The sequence below is a fragment of the Zeus faber genome, assembly GCF_960531495.2.
Source record: "Zeus faber genome assembly, chromosome: 5".
NCBI lineage: Eukaryota > Metazoa > Chordata > Actinopteri > Zeiformes > Zeidae > Zeus > Zeus faber.
In genome coordinates, this window is record NC_137192.1 from 27,674,399 (window position 1) to 27,691,670 (window position 17,272).

The following is a 17,272-nucleotide window of genomic DNA, read 5'->3' on the forward strand; positions in this document are numbered from 1 at the left end:
TGTGTGTGTGTGTGTGTGTGTGTGTGTGTGTGTGTGTGTGTGTGTGATCTGTGTGATGTGTGATGTGTCCACCGGTGAGTACACGGAACTTGTCCTAATTGGGTCTGGTGTTTAAGGTCGGTATTATATCATAGCGCCTCCAAGCAGCAGATAAGGCCTCGCAGCCACCCGAGTCCTGCAGCCGTATAGACACTCCACGACAGCAGGAAAGCACCGAACACTCTACCCTGCAGTCACAGAAGACACCCACATGACATCCACACCCCCCGCGGATGGCAGTGTCAGACCTTGGCCCCGTGGTCGGCGGGTTGGCGCCTCAGATCCGAGCCCCAAACCCATAACCACTTGTGTGATTTGACCCGACACTTGCTCACAAAGTGCCTCCTCAGGTACTTCCTGAACTTCCTGTCCCGGACGCTGTAGATGATGGGGCTCAGAAAGCGTGGCAGGATGTAGATGATCTGGTAGTTGGCGAATCTGATTTCCAGTTCCAGGCTAGCTACACATCAAGATGTCCCAGTGCTGTTTTGCTGTCTGTCAGCGCTCATGGAATGACTCTCGTCCAATCAAATTACTCAGAAGATCAACACTAACACCACAGCGATCAGGGGTACAAATACTGTTTAACACAATGGGTGGATGAACTGGAGTACGCTGCTATATCTAACTGGTTTTTCAGTGCCTTGGTTTAGTCGACACCAGAATGCCTTTTTGCAAGTTTTGACTCTCAAGTTAAATGGGCCGGTTACAGCCACATCATCAACAAAGAGATCTTTAACAAGAAATTGATTATGTGATTCACACACTGACAGTCCTCCAGTCATGGTTTAAGAAATCCTTTGCCACCACTCTATGATGGTATTCATTGCGGTCAGGACCGCAGATTACATTCTGGAATGTAATGAAACAGCAATCAATTACTATGTCAAAAACAAGACCTCTATGTAATTTGCCTTAGATCATGTGCTGCTGAAGATGTGCTGCTGTCATTACATTAGATGTAGAAGTTATTGACACTTTTGTCCGAGGTGACCAACACTAACTAGGATGCAGTGGCTCAGGTGGTAGAGGGGGTCATAGTGAGCAAGTTAGAGATGTTATTTTGATTTGATTAGTGAATTTGTGAATTCACTCTTAGCATTTCGTGTTGGATACGTATCAGAATTAAGTTCCTTCAGATGGACAGAGTGTCAGAAAGGAGTGATTTGATGCCGGACCTGGTGCTTGCCGTGACGATCACGTTCTTGGTCCACACCCTGTAGAGGTCATTAGCGCATAGCGCCGTGATGATCATGCTCCTGTAGAAGTCATTGTATGTCCGGGCCGTCAAGTTGGCAGGGTCAGATGAGAAATTCATGAGGCGGCAGAGGTGTCTCCTGAAGCTGATACAGCAGAGAGACACATGCCGGACTTATAATTCATAACCTTCATAGCCTTCATACATTTAGTTTACATTCATGTTGAATGTATCTTGAGGTCACAGTTCAGTTTGCATGTGATTGGTCCTTTTATGTCTCACTCTGTTTAACCCTTGTATTGTGTTGTCCAGATTTGACCCGAATTTAGGGCTTTATAATCATTAAAAGGCAGGTTAACATCCTTGTTTCAGCCTGAGGCCAGGTGACTTTGCATAATTTGGGGTCATGAACTTATATGCACAATATTGACATCTTTATATTTTTGTTCATGTCTAGAAGCACTTTGCACCCATTTTGACCACAAAGGAGAATCGGCCATTATGAACTATAAGCTCTCTCTCTCTCTTTCTATCAGGTTGAAAGAGAGGCGATGCTGGTGGGATGGAAACATAGCGTCATCACAACGGCCCTGTGCAATTCAGGGAAGACTGTCAGTTGAAATAAGAATGGTCCCAGGGCCGACCACAAAGTCAGTTACACAAGTTCATGACATCAAATCTGCCTTTGAACTGTTCATACCACATTCAGTTGAGGAGATTATAGTGGACGACACAAACCTGGTGTTTTATATATTCATTCAAATGTGCTGTCTTTTTATCAAAAACAAATTCAATTCAATTATTCATATGACTGTTTTGATGTTACATTTGTCATCATCATGTTGAGTTCACTGGGGCAGCTTGTCATAATGAATGTTATTGTGCAAAATCTGCCCCTCATCAAATGCAAGACAGACATTATATGTGTAACATACTAAAAACATGCCAGCAAATAATAAAAACATGCACATTATGACCAGTTTGATGAATAATTACTGCATATTGTGGACTTTGTAATGAAAAAAGAGTGGTGGAATATCAAGGGAAACCTGTCCTATGCGGAGAAAAAAAAAAAAATATCTGGTCAAGTTTTTAATGATAGTCAGTAACGTGAGGATCATTTGAAATAATTACTTATTGAGGATGTTGAATAAGCATATGTCACAATTTTGATCTGACTTATACAGCACCGTCCATTTCTGTCCGAAACAGTATTCATTGGTTAAACGTTAAACATTTGTCAAGGGTTAAAAAAAGAGCAGAGACCAGGATTGTTTGTAAAAAAATAAAAATTATACTAAATTATAAATTATACTAAATTATAATAAAAAGTTATAAAATACTTCTATCTGTGTTTGTGCTGAAAAAGATGGTTCCGTGCATCATGGGTGCAGTCGTTAGGAAGGAAATTGATGCAGTTGTTTTCGGCAAAAATAGGAGATTGACATATCACATCACCATGTTTTTTAGGAGCTGAATTTGAATTTATGATTATGATATTTTGTGCTGAGTTCATCTCGAGCCGCATGCTGGTGCCTGAAAAAGAACCAAAAGCAGAACTCCAGAGGGTTAAATGAAAACAGCATATTCAGTCGAAGGTGTACGACATCTTTACACCGTTAAAGGAATCAACATTTTTTAAAGTTCTATTTGTCTATTTCCCCGTGAAAACAGCACACATCACTTTCCTGATCTGCAGTGATTCAACTCATTTCAACTAGATTTGTTTTCTGAACGTGAATCCTGCTTTAAATAACGGTTGAAAACAATACATTTTTTATTTATATATATATATTTCTTTTTTTTGTGGTTCTACGTTCATTGCAAACTTTGAACATATCACCTCTATTAATAGTGATTTTTATGTGGACTTACCTGGGGTAAAAGTAATTTTATTAGGTTTTCTAATTGGAGTGCACGCAGGGTGAAGTTCTTCAGTTCTGTTTCCGTGATCTGGTCTGGGTTCATATATAGCGGGATGGATCAGTCCTGGGGGTCTTTGCAGGCATGTGTGTGTGTGTGTGTGTGTGTGTGTGTGTGTGTGTGTGTGTGTGTGTGTGTGTTTGTGTGTGTGTGTGTGTGTGTGTGTGTGTGTGTGTGTGTTTGTGTGTGTGTGTGTGTGTGCAAGTGCATGTGTGTGTGTGTTTGTTTGTGTGTGAATTTTTGTGTGTGTGTATTTGTGTGTGTGTGTGTGTGTGTGTGTGTGGGCCTGCTGGGTGTTTCAGGTCAGATATTGTTTTTCGGTCCTATTCAACATTGTTGAACAAAATGATAGAACCTTGATTTTGAAAATGAAAGAGAGCCAATTCATTTTACTTTCAAAGTCAATAGTAATTGTCATATTTCTTATTTTAATAGTGCTCTCTAATAGTTCATAGCAGTCTATGGCTGGCTGTTGGATATGCAATTCAATTGACCACAAACAGGAACAATTTTTCTCAGGACTCAACACCACGTACAAGCACTGTGGAAGAACCTCTCGTGTCGTGCCTCGAGCTGTGAACAACCTTAAATTGTAATTGAATTCTCATTTTATCTTCCATTTTACTAAGAACTCAAATGCAAGTGTTCTTTATTCAGAGGTAAAACAATAACTGATGAAACAAATTAATAATTCTAATTCATAATGACAAATAAGGATTGATCTATGTTTATCCTGACCTGAATCTTAGTGGGAACAAACATTGAAAATCACCTTTGATCTGACACCAATACGACAATATATGGTTAATATATTTTGTTCAATTCACCTTGAACCAATACACACACACAGTCTTTGTGGAGGCCCTTCATTGCCCTCATTGGGCTTGGTTCTGGTTCTGCACAGCAGATGTCCTCTCAGATACTTCCTGAATGTCTGGTCTCGCAGCCCGTACACGATGGGGCTCAGGAACCTGGGGAGGATCTGGATGATGATGTAGCAAATGAACAGCGAGGTTGTGTAATGTTGGGGGAACCAGCGGTACAGCAATTTCTTCAAGATGGGGGCTATGTAGGTGAGCATGCAGAGGAGCAGCTGGAAGGCGTGGAGCAGGATAGTGTTCTGGGCCTTCTTGGAACCGGAGGTGGCCCCCTTGACGACGAACAGGATCCTGAAGTAGGTGTAGGCCAAGGCGAGCCACACCAGCACCAGAAACACCACGTTGTACACCCAGACCTTCGTCGCCAGAGAGGTATTGGGGAAGACGTTGTTCCTGATGCAGAATACCCGAGAGCTGAAGAAGTCCAGTGGCTCTGTGGCCAGCGTGACCAAGAGGTCCGGCACCACGGCAGCACTGCTGGTCAGCCAGATCAATCCAATCAGGGCGTAGGTCCTGCGGAGGGTGCAGAGCTGGGCATGGTGCAGCGGCAGGCACACGGCCACGCAGCACTCGGCCGCCATGAGGACCAGGTTGAGGGGTGTGTTCTGCGTAGTGAGGGCGGCCAGAACGACGAGATGGCAGCAGAGACACACATTGATGGTGAAGAAGATGTAGGCGACGATGAAGAGGATGACGGAGACTGTGAGCTGGATCATGTCGTTGATCACCAGGTGGATGAAGAGGACGTAGCGCGGATTCACGTAGAAGATCTGAAAAACGCAGAACACGGTGCGAGAGTTTTAGTGAGAGTGGAGGATGTGGAGGACGACCTCCAGTGTGACAACACTTAATTAGACAGTTCAATAAACAAGGCCTGACAATAACTTTTTGAACCATACATCATTTTCATCATGTCTAGCAGAGTAAATCAATGTTTCAGGATAAGCTTCTTTTGCTTGGAATGGAGGCTAGCTACACATCAAGATGTCCCAATGCTGTTATGCTGTCTGTCAGCGCTCATTGAATGACTCTCGTCCAATGAAATTAAAAAATTCCCTTTTTGCAAGTTTTGACTCTCAAGGGAAATGGGCCAATTACAGTCACATCATCTACACTGGGATCTTTAACAAGACATTGATTATGTGATGCACACACTCACAGTCCTCCAGTCATGGTTTAAGAAATCCTTCCTGGCCACTTTAAGATTGTATTCATTGCAGTCAGGACCGAAACTAAAATGAGTCTGAAAGCCCAGCAATAATCAACCAGCAGATTCGATTCTGAATTTAAGGAACCAGCAATCAATAGCTATGTGAAATTCAAGACCTCTATGTCATTTGACTTAGATCATGTGCTGCTGAATATGTGCTGCTGGCATTACATTAGATGAGATCATTGACATTTTTGTCCAAGGTGACCGACACTAACTAGGATGCAGTGGCTCAGGAGGTAGAGCGGGTCATCTAGTGAGCAAGTTAGAGATGTTTTTTGATTTGATAAGTGACTTTGAATAATTGAATCATCACTCTTGGCATTTAGTGTTGGATTCATATCAGTATTCAGTTCCTTCAGATGGACAGAGTGGCAGAAAGGAGTGATTTGATGCCGGACCTGGTGCTTGTTGAAGGTGTGGACCAGCGTGCCGTTGATGAAGTTGATGCAGATGCATAGCGCTGCGACGATCATGCTCCTGTAGAAGTCATTGTACGTCCGAGCCGTCACGTTGGCAAGGTCAGATGAGAAATTCATGAGGCGGTGGCGTCTCCTGGAGCTGTTACAGCAGAGAGACACACGCTGGACTTATAATTCATAACCTTCATAACCTTCATGACTTCATACATTAAGTTTACATCCATGTTGAATGTATCTCGAGGTCATAGTTCAGTTTGCATGTGATCCTTATGGTCCTTTAACGTCTTACTCTGTTTAACCTTTGTATTTTGTTGGCCAGATTTGACCCGAATTTAGGTGTTTATCATCACTTAAAGGCAGGTTAACATCCTTGTTTCAGCCTGAGGCCAGGTGACTTTGCATAATTTGGGGTCATGATCTTCTATACACAATATTGACATCTTAATGTTTATGTTGATATGTATAAGCACTTTGCACCCATTTTGACAAAAAAGGAGAATAGGCCTTTATGAACTATCAGCTCTCTCTCTCTCTTTCGGTCAGGTTGAAAGAGAGGCGATATATTATTAACGAATGTTACGTATACGTAATAATATTAACGTATGTTACTTCGAAAGTTACACGGAGAAAGTCAACTTTAGAGTGTGTACATTGTATGCCCAGCGAGGAGATGAGTGAAAATGTTTCGATTTATGTTAGATAGGAACTGTGAGCTGACACCTATGGATTGGAACCAGATGTGGTATGTTATCGCTATACAGCTATTAAAGCGAGTGCTGAGCGCCGCTCGGCAGAGAATACTTCTGGCTTTGTTCTCTCCTGGACAATCCATGGCAAGTCCGGTTTGATGCTGATTTGTGTAATACATCTATTATTTTAATCAAGTCAGCGTCAGCGGAGACTCCTTCTTCATCAACACATCAAAATCATCCAGAAACTACAATAGCATGGTCACAACCGCCTTGTGCAAATCAGGGAAGACTGTCAGTTGAAAACATCATCAGAATGGTCCCAGGCTGCCCAGAATGTCACTTTGACCAGTTCATGACATCAAATCTGCCTTTGAACTGTTCATACCGCAGTCAGTTGAGGGGATTATAGTGGACGACACAAACCTGGTGTTTTATATCTTCATTCAAATGTGCTGTCTTGTTATCAAAAACAAATTCAATTCAATTATTCATATGACTGTTTTGATGTTACATTTGTCATCATCATGTTGAGTTCACTGGGGCAGCTCTTCATAATGGATGTTATTGTGAAAAATCTGCCCCTCATCAAATGCAAGACAAACATTACGTGTGTAACATAGTAAAAACATGCACATTATGACCAGTTTGATGAATAATTACTGCATATTGTGGACTTTGTAATGAAAAAAGAGTGGTGGAATATCAAGGGAAACCTGTCCTATGCGGAGAAACAATCTAAAATATCTGGTCATGTTTGTAATGATAATCAGTAACATGAGGATCATTTGAAATAATTACTTATTGAGGATGTTAAATAAGCATATGTCTTACTTTGATCTGATGTTTATAGCACCGTCCATTTCTGTCCGAAACATTATTCATTGGTTAAACGTTGCAACATATCACAAGGGTTACAAATACATTTGAAAGAGCAGAGACCAGGATTGTTTTAACAAAATGATAAATTATACTAAATTATAATTGTAAATTATAAAAGCCTTCTATCTGAGTTTGTGCTGAAAATGTTGTTCCGTGCATCATGGGTGTCGCAATTAGGAAGGAAATTAATGCAGTTGTTGTTTTCGGCAGGAAATTTGAGATAGACATGGCACGTCACCATGAATTTTGGGAGCTGGATTTGAATTTATATTATGATATTTTGTAAAGAAACAAAAGCAGAACTTCAGACGGTTAAATGAAAACAGCATATTCAGTCCAAGGTGTACGAGATCTTAACACCGTTAAAGGAATCAACATTTTTTAAAGTTCTATTTGTCTATTTCCCCATGAAACAGTACACATCACAGACCTGATCTGCAGCGATTCAACTCATTTCAACTAGATTTGTTTTCTGAACGTGAATCCTGCTTTAAATAACGGTTGAAAACAATAAAAAAATATTTTCACATATATATATATATATTTTTTTTATGGTTCTACGTAAGAATTAATTGAAGAATCAAGTGACATAAGGCTTTGAACATAGCAAACTTTGAACACATAACCTCTATTAATATAGATTTTTATGTGGACTTACCTGGGGTGAAAGTAACTTCTATAGGTTTTCTAATTGGAGTGCATGCAGGGTGAAGTTCTTCAGTTCTGTTTCCATGATCTGGTCTGGGTTCATATATAGCAGGATGGATCAGTCCTGGGGGTCTTTGCAGGCATGGGTGTGTGTGCGTGTGTGTGCGTGTGCGTGTGTGCAAGTGCATGTGTGTGTGTGTTTTTTTGTGTGTGTGTGTGTGTGTGTGTGTGTGCGTATGCGTGTGTGTGTGTGTGTGTGTGTGTGTGTGTGTGTGTGTGTGTGTGTGTGTGTGTGTGTGTGTGTGCGTGTGCGTGCATGTGTGCGTGCGTGCGTGCGTGCGTGCGTGTGTGTGTGTGTGTGGGCCTGCTGGGTGTTTCAGGTCAGATATTGTTTTTCAGTCCTATTCAACATTGTTGAACAAAATGATAGAACCTTGATTTGGAAAATGAAAGAGAGCCAATTCATTTTACTTTCATAGTCAATAGTTATCGTCATATTTCTTATTTTAATAGTGCTCTCTAATAGTTCATAGCAGTCTATGGCTGGCTGTTGGATATGCATTTCAATTGACCACAAACAGGAACAATTTTTTGCAGGACTCAACACCACGTACGAGCACTGTGGAAGAACCTCTCGTGTCGTGCCTCGAGCTGTGAGCAAACAACCTTGAATTGCAATTGATTTCTCATTTTATCTTCCATTTTACTAAGGACTGAGATGCAAGTGTTCTTTATTCAGAGGTAAAACAATAACTGATGAAACAAATTAATAATTCTAATTCATAATGACAAATAAGGATTGTTCTACGTTTATCCTGACCTGAATCTTAGTGGGAACAAACATTGAAAATCACCTTTGATCTGACACCCATACAACAATATATGGTTAATATATTTTGTTCAATTCACCTTGAACCGATACACACAGAGTCTTTGTGGAGGCCTTCATTGCCCTCATTGGGCTTGGTTCTGGTTCTGCACAGCAGATGTCCTCTCAGATACTTCCTGAATGTCTGGTCTCTCAGCCCGTACACGATGGGGCACAGGAACCTGGGGAGGATCTGGATGATAATGTAGCAAATGAACAGCGAGGTTGCGTGATGTTGGTGGAACCAGCGGTACATCGCATTCTTCAAGATGGGGGCGATATAGGTGAGCATGCAGAGGAGCAGCTGGAAGCCGTGGAGCAGGATTGTGTTCTGGGCCTTCTTGGAACCGGAGGTGGCCCCCTTGACGACGAACAGGATCCTGAAGTAGGTGTAGGCCAAGGCGAGCCACACCAGCACCAGAAACACCACGTTGTACACCCAGACCTTTGTCGCCAGAGCGGTACTGGGGAAGACGTTGTTCCTGATGCAGAACACACGAGAGCTGAAGAAGTCCAGTGGCTCTGTGGCCAGCGTGGCCAAGAGGTCCGGCACCACGGCAGCACTGCTGGTCAGCCAGATCAATCCAATCAGGGCGTAGGTCCTGCGGAGGGTGCAGAGCTGGGCATGGCGCAGCGGCAGGCAGACGGCCACGCAGCACTCGGCCGCCATGACGACCAGGTTGAGGGGCGTGTTCTGAGTGGTGAGGGCGGCCAGAACGACGAGATGGCAGCAGAGACACACATTGATGGTGAAGGAGATGTAGCTGACGATGAAGAGGGTGACGGAGACTGTGAGCTGGATCATGTCGTTGATCACCAGGTGGATGAAGAGGACGTAGCGCGGATTCACGTAGAAGATCTGAAAAACCCAGAACACGGTACGAGGGTTTTAGTGAGAGTGGAGGATGTGGAGGACGACCTCCAGTGTCACTTAATCACTTAATTAGACAGTTCAATAAACAAGGCCTGACAATAACTTTTTGAACCATACATCAGCTGTTGGCTGTCCAAATGGTTGCCGTCATTCAGAGCAATCATATTAGAGCAAGTAATTTCAATCCATATTTCAATATTCTCTCTCTTTTCATCACGTCTGGCAGAGTAAATCAATGTTTCAGGATAAGCTTCTTTTGCTTGGAATGGAGGCTAGCTACACATAAAGATGTCCCAATGCTGTTATGCTCTCTGTCAGGGCACATTGAATGACTCTCGTCCAATGAAATTACTCAGAAGATCAAAACTAACACCACAGCAATCAGGGGTAGAAATACTGTTTAACACAGTGGGTGGATGAACTGGAGTACGCTGCTGTTTCTGACTGGTTATTCAGGGCCTTGGTTTAGTCGACACCAGAATCCCATTTTGCAAGTTTTGACTCTCAAGGGAAATGGGCCAATTACAGCCACATCATCTCCACTGGGATCTTTAACAAGACATTGATTATGTGATGCGTACACTCACAGTCCTCCAGTGATGGTTTAAGAAATCCTTCCCGGCCACTTGAAGATCGTATTCATTGCAGTCAGGACCGAAACTAAAATGAGTCTGACAGCCAGCCAATAATCAACCAGCAGATTTGATTCTGAATTTAAGGAACCAGCAATCAATAACTATGTGAAAAACAAGACCTCTATGTCATTTGACTTAGATCATGTGCTGCTGAATATGTGCTGCTGTCATTACATTAGATAAAATCACTGATCAGACACTTTTGTCCAAGGTGACCAACACTAACTAGGATGCAGTGGCTCAGGAGGTAGAGCGGGTCATCTAGTGAGCAAGTTAGAGATGTTTTTTTGATTTGATTAGTGAATTTAACCATTTTAGTCATCACTCTTAACATTCCGTGTTGGATACATATCAGTATTAAGTTCCTTCAGATGGACAGAGTGGCAGAAAGGAGTGATTTGATGCCAGACCTGGTGCTTGTTGAAGGTGTGGACCAGCGTGCCGTTGATGTAGTTGATGCAGACACATAGCACCGCGACGATCACGTTCTTGGTCCACACCCTGTAGAAGTCATTGTACGTCCCGGCCGTCACGTTTGCAAGGTCAGATGAGAAATTCATGAGGCAGCGGAGGCGTCCCCTGAAGCTGATAGAGCAGAAAGACACATGCCGGACTTATAATTCATAACCTTCATAGCCTTCATGACGTTATTTATTTAGTTTACATTCATGTTGAATGTATCTTGAGGTCACAGTTCAGTTTGCATGTGATTGGTCCTTTTATGTCTCACTCTGTTTAACACTTGTATTGTGTTGTCCAGATTTTACCCGAATTTGAGGCTTTATCATCACTAAAAGGCAGGTTAACATCCTTGTTTCAGCCTGAGGCCAGGTGACTTTGCATAATTTGGGGTCATGAACTTCTATACACAAAATTGACATCTTTTTGTTTTTGTTCATGTCTAGAAGCACTTTGCACCCATTTTGACCACAAAGGAGAATCGGCCATTATGAACTATAAGCTCTCTCTCTCTCTCTTTCTATCAGGTTGAAAGAGAGGCGATACTGGTGGGATGGAAACATAGCGTCATCACAACGGCCCTGCGCAATTCAGGGAAGACTGTCAGTTGAGAACATCATCAGAATGGTCCCACGGCCGACCACAATGTCAATCACACAGGTTCATGACATCAAATCTGCCTTTGAACTGTTCATACCGCAGTCAGTTGAGGGGATTATAGTGGACGACAAAAACCTGGTGTTTTATATATTCATTCAAATGTGCTTTCTTGTTATCAAAAACAAATTCAATTCAATTATTCATACGACTGTTTTGATGCTACATTTGTCATCATCATGTTGAGTTCACTGGGGCAGCTCATCATAATGAATGTTATTGTGCAAAATCTGCCCATGATCAAATGCAAGACAAACATTACATGTGTAACATACTAAAAAAATGGCAATTAATTAAAAAAAACATGCACATTACGACCAGTTTGATGAATAATTACTGCATATTGTGGACTTTGTAATGAAAAAAGAGTGGTGGAATATCAAGGGAAACCTGTCCTATGTGGAGAAAAAAAATAAAATATCCGGTCAAGTTTATAATGATAGTCAGTAACATGAGGATCATTTGAAATAATTACTTATTGAGGATGTTAAAGAAGCATATGTTACAATTTTGAGGTGACGTTTATAGCACCATCCAATTCTGGCCGAAACAGTATTCATTGGTTAAACGTTGAAAAATATAACAAGGGTTAAAAACAGTTGAAATAGCAGAGACCAGGATTGTTTTGACAAAATTATAAATTATACTAAATTAAAATAATAAATCATAAAACACTTCTATCTGAGTTTGTGCTGAAAAAGATGGTTCTATGCATCATGGGTGCAACTCTTAGCAAGGAAATTGATCCAGTTGTTTTCGGCAGAAAATGGGATGTCACGTCACCATGTTTTTTAGGAGCTGAATTTGAATCAAAATTATGATATTTTGTGCTGAGTTCATATCGAGCCGCATGCTGGTGCCTGAAAAAGAACCAAAAGCAGAACTCCAGAGGGTTGAATGAAAACAACATATTCAATCCAAGGTGTACGACATCTTTACACAGTTAAAGGAATCAACATTTTTTAAAGCTCTATTTGTCTATTTCCCCGTGAAAACAGCACACATCACTGTGCTGATCTGCAGTGATTCAACTCATTTCAACTAGATTTGATTTCTGAACGTGAATCCAGCTTTAAATAACGGTTGAAAACAATAAAAAAAAAGTCTCATCTATTTTTTTGCATTATTAATTGAAATAAAATTAAAAAAAATCAATTGACATAAGGCTTTGAACATTGCAATCTTTGAACACATCACCTCTATAAATACAGATTTTTACATGGACTTACCTGGACTCAAAGTAATTTCTATGGGTTTTCTAATTGGAATGCACGCAGGGTGAAGTTCTTCAGTTCTGTTTCCATAATCTAGTCTGGGTTCATATATAGCAGGATGGATCAGTCCTGGGGGTTTTTGCAGGCATGGGTGTGTGTGTGCGTGTGTGCGTGTGTGTGTGTGTGTGTGTGTGTGTGTGTGTGTGTGTGTGTGTGTGTGTGTGTGTGTGTGTGTGTGTGTGTGTGTGTGTGTGGACTACATGCGTGTACACCGAAATTAGTTTGTTTTATGATTAAGATTAAGAGCATATTACAAAATGTGTTTGGTGCATAGTTCATTATATTTTGCCAGATAAATTATTATAGTATACTTTAAATCAGTGTTTCCAACCTTTTTTGTGTCAGGGCACACATTTTACAATGCAAAAATTCTTCAAAGTGACTCAGGGTTGGTGTCACTCCAGAAATTTTTTTTACTTCATTACTCAACTCAAAAACTGAAGATAATAACTGACAAAATTAAAGTGCGAGGCAAAAAAACTCAAGGCTTACCATGCGTTACACAAACATGACCGAACGAACCAGGAGTCAGACAAATTAAACGACTCTTTACTGAGTGACTAAGAACTTAATCTCAAAAAATTTAACCTCTCATCACTACTAATAGTTCTCACTTTCAGTGTGAAACTTGTACGGGTGAAGACAATGCTGTTATTGCGGCTGGAACTGATGAATTAGTGCAGCTTACAATTTTGATATTGCAACACAGGAACTAGTTTGGCTGCAGCACGTCATGTGACATGCATTGGTGCTGATGCCGTTTGGCCGAAGTGCTCAGATTGCTGAGGAAAAACAAAGCCCAAAGTGTTATGGTAGAAACCTTGAGAATGGAAATGGGAAAGGGAGCCTCCTTCTAGGATGGACAGCAGTAGACGCACATGGAGTGGGCACATGGAGTGGGAAAAAAAAACCTGAGGAATGAAGTAAAGAACACAGCGAGACTCCGTCTGAGGTCATGGAGGTCTCAGGATATCCGCTGATAGAAAATGGTTCTGTCTGGTTCTAACGCACTCCAATTTCCAAGAACATGGAGGTGACGATGCGCTTCTTATTCATCACAGGGTCCAAAAACAGGCTGGTCCTATTGAAGACAGAAGATTGTGGAGTAGACTCCACTCCAAAACTCTATGGGCATAGTGGCCAGCAGAATGGCATCCGGCAGCGGCGGGAGCGTGTCCACCAGTCAGATCAGTGCGATGGCCGTGTGTGATCTCCTTACCGTGCAGATCTGGGCGTGGCGCAGCAGTTGGCAGATGGCGACGTAGCACTCGATGGCCATGAAGACCAAGGTGAAGGCCGTATTGAGCATTACCAGGATGGAGTTGCAGAGCCGGACACTGATGCGATATAAGATGTAGCTGAGGAGGAAGGTGAGGCTGCTGAGGATCAGCAGGATGCTGTCGTTTATCACCATGAGTATGAAGAGGAAGTAGCGGGGATTAAGGTTGAAGATCTGGGAAATCCAGGAAGGAAAATGAAGGTCTGATTAGCCTAATATTTTGAATTTTTCTAAAATAGGAAGGAATCCTTTATTGTCCAACATCGAGTCAAAGGAAGAATTGTTGCAGATTGTACAGGGCGCTACGGATATCTGTTAATCTTTCTGCTAGAGTTTTAAACTGAAACAATCAGTTTACTTCTCCTGCTCATACCTGTAGCAAAAAGCAGCAAAATAATCAGTGTGATGCTTTTTTAATTGATTCTATATACACTACATAGCGATAAGTATGTGGTCAGCTCTTCTGATTCATGGGTTTGGCTATTTCCCCAGTTAGTTCTGCTGAAGTATTTTGACATACATTACCACGGCACTAATATTAAGTGATAGCTTTTCTTAGAAAGGGTTCCCAAAGAAAGCCTGTGGATAGGTTGCAATGGTAACTTTACACATCAGGTCCTTGGTCAGGTAGGTCCTGAAGGTCTTGTCTCGCAGACCTTAGATGATGGGGCTGATGAATCACGGAAGAACCTGGATGATGATGTAGCAAGCAAAGAGTGAGTCGGTGTCGTTTTCAGGGAACAGGAACACCAGAAACTGATTTAGCAGCGGAGCCACGTACGTGGACATGCACAGCAGCACCTGTATCCCGTGCAGCAGGACTGTGTTCATGGCCTTCTTGGCATTCTTGGCATCGGTGTTGGCCGCCCGGGCAGCAATCATGATGCGGAAGTAGGCGTACAAGAGGGTGAGCCAAACCACAACCAAGAAGACCACTTAGGAGATTTTCCTCTTCATGATGAGGTGCGGACTCCGAAACATTGTCTCCCCCATGCAGAAGATCCGCGGGTGGAAGAAGTCCAGCGGCTCGATGGCCAGAGAGATGAAGAGGTCAGGCATCATGGACACTGCACTGGTGGCCCAGATCAGCCCCATCAGCAGGTAGGTGTGGCGCACGGTGCAGATCTGGGCGTGGCGCAGCGGGAGGCACACGGCCACGAAGCACTCGGCCATAATGCAGGCCAGGTTGAGCGGGGTGTTCTCGGTGGTGAAGAGCGTCAGCAGGACAAAGAAGCAACACAGGGACACATTGATTCCGTGCGGAGTGGAGCTGAGGAGGAAGAGGGCGATGGTGAGCGTCAGCTGGATTGTGTCATTGACCACTAGGTGGATGAAAAGGATGTAGCGAGGGTTGGTGTTGAAGATCTGAATGACGGGGTGGAAAAGGGTGGAGGGGTTGAGAGATGAATGGAGGATGAATGCAAGGCCAGAGAGGAGAGACAACTACAGACATGGATGAGGCCCAACCCCCCATACTCCCCAAAAAATAAACATCAAAAAATTGAAGATTTGTTTAGCTAAAATTGACATTGTTCACTGACAGGGTAAGGGTTAAGATCAGGAATGACATTGGTATCACCAACTGTCATAATTGTATCAGCTAATCACATGATCTGTGACTTGGGCTCTAACATGGCGCATAGAGAAAACAACAGCACCATTTGGAGAAGTTCCTCACAGAAAATCGAAAATCAACTTCGGAAACTGTTGAATGTTGAGATAGCAGATAAGATGAGGACAGTGTGACGAGGATAGAATGTTGCACAGTTATTTTTTTAATGTTATCCTAACTGAGTTTGAAGTGTTATGGTCCTGAACTTAAATTGTGCAATTTCATTTGCGGAGCCGTGGGTTTGGCTCAGTCCCAGAGTGCCCTTCTCTCTGTGAAGCTCCAATGACGTACATGGCGTGTGATGTTCTTTGGAAATAAACAAAACACGGCATGACCTCTTGAAGCGGGGCCAAGAAAGGAGCGTCCACGTCGCGGCCCTGGGAGTATTGACGAGATCGACGAGATCGACAAGATCGACTAGATCTACAAGATACTGCTAATCCTATCACCACTACAAGCAACAGTTACAAGCCACAAGATACGCTGAAAGCTGCAAGCTACAAGCCACAAAGCTACAGAACACAAGAGAAAACATCATGCCTGGAGATAGACACAAAGGTCGATGTCGGAAACGAGGAACCTCCTCAAGACCAGCATTGACAGTCATATCTGTGAACATTGAAGGGTTCTCCTCTGCAAAACAAACCCTCTTAGCCGACCTTTGCAGCAAACAACACTGTGATGTTCTCTGCTTGCAAGAGACTCACAGAGGGAGTGAAAATAACCGCCCCACCATACCAGGAATGGTCCTGACCACTGAGCGACCTCACCGGCAGTACGGCAGTGCTATATTTGTAAAAACAGGGTTAGCTATTGAAGATACAGATATGTCAGACGACCATGACATCAAAGTCCTATCTGTTGAGCTAAGCAGTGCTGTAGTAACATCTGTCTATAAACCACCACCTGTAGACTTTATATTTTCCCAGCCAATCCCCAAAGTACACAGCAAACCACAGATCATCATTGGGGACTTCAACAGCCACAGCACCCAGTGGGGCTACCCTGAAATGAACAAAGATGGAGAAGCAGTAGAGGACTGGATGAATACTAACCAACTAAGTCTTATCCATGACCCCAAACTACCACACTCGTTTATCAGTGCTCGCTGGAAACGTGGCTACAATCCAGACCTCATCATGGTCACAAGTAACATCGCTGGACTGTGTAAAAAGATTGTGCTGGACCCTTTTCCATCAAGCCAACACCGTCCCATTGGGATCCAAATTAATGCAGCTGTAGTCCCAACCATTGTGCCCTTTAAAAGGCGTTTCAACTACAAGAAAGCAGACTGGAAAGGCTTCACCAACGGGCTGGAAGAGAAAATCAAAAATATAATACCAGTTAGCAAGAACTACGACCAATTTGCTAACCTGGTGTTGAAAACTGCTCGGAAACACATCCCACGAGGCTGTAGAGTTGAATATATACCTGGGCTTTCAAAGGACTGTGCAGGACTCTATGACAACTATGTCAGCATGTTTGAAGCAGATCCCTTCTCAGATGAAACATCTGCCCAAGCTGAGAAGGTGATGGAAAACATTGCCCAAGAGCGAAGCAAGACCTGGAATGCTCTTATTGAGTCCACAGACATGTCAAAAAAGAGCAAGAAAGCATGGACCAAGACCAAGTTGCCAACCAATTGCTCTTGAATGGAAAGAGTGGAAAGAGAGGGAAAAAGACCAAGCTGAACCGCAAGAAATACATCGAGGACCCTGCTTTTAC

General features: G+C 42.7%; 3 protein-coding genes across 3 annotated transcripts in view; all 3 read right to left on the reverse strand.

The window, feature by feature from the left end:
* Positions 1 to 281: 281 nt before the first annotated feature.
* On the reverse strand, positions 282 to 5,787 carry LOC307230648 (odorant receptor 131-2-like; the record flags this gene model as incomplete). Its single annotated transcript, XM_080001084.1, has 4 exons — positions 282 to 477; positions 1,218 to 1,382; positions 4,009 to 4,808; positions 5,650 to 5,787. 4 exons carry the CDS (start codon positions 5,785 to 5,787, stop codon positions 282 to 284), a joined length of 1,299 nt encoding a protein of 432 aa, XP_079857210.1.
* A 3,007-nt stretch (positions 5,788 to 8,794) lies between these two features.
* LOC307230649 (odorant receptor 131-2-like) lies at positions 8,795 to 14,817 on the reverse strand (the record flags this gene model as incomplete). The annotated part of the gene is made up of 5 exons (XM_080001085.1): positions 8,795 to 9,616; positions 10,677 to 10,851; positions 12,612 to 12,640; positions 13,876 to 14,109; positions 14,626 to 14,817. The coding sequence occupies 5 exons, from the start codon at positions 14,815 to 14,817 to the stop codon at positions 8,795 to 8,797; spliced, it is 1,452 nt and encodes a 483-aa protein (XP_079857211.1).
* Positions 14,818 to 14,871: 54 nt separating this feature from the next.
* LOC307230650 (uncharacterized protein) overlaps positions 14,872 to 17,272 on the reverse strand; it is a gene marked incomplete at both ends in the record, with an annotated part of 28,425 nt that continues 26,024 nt past the window's right edge. The window contains 1 exon segment of the mRNA XM_080001086.1: positions 14,872 to 15,300. Within this exon segment, the coding sequence (XP_079857212.1) occupies positions 14,872 to 15,300 (429 nt within the window).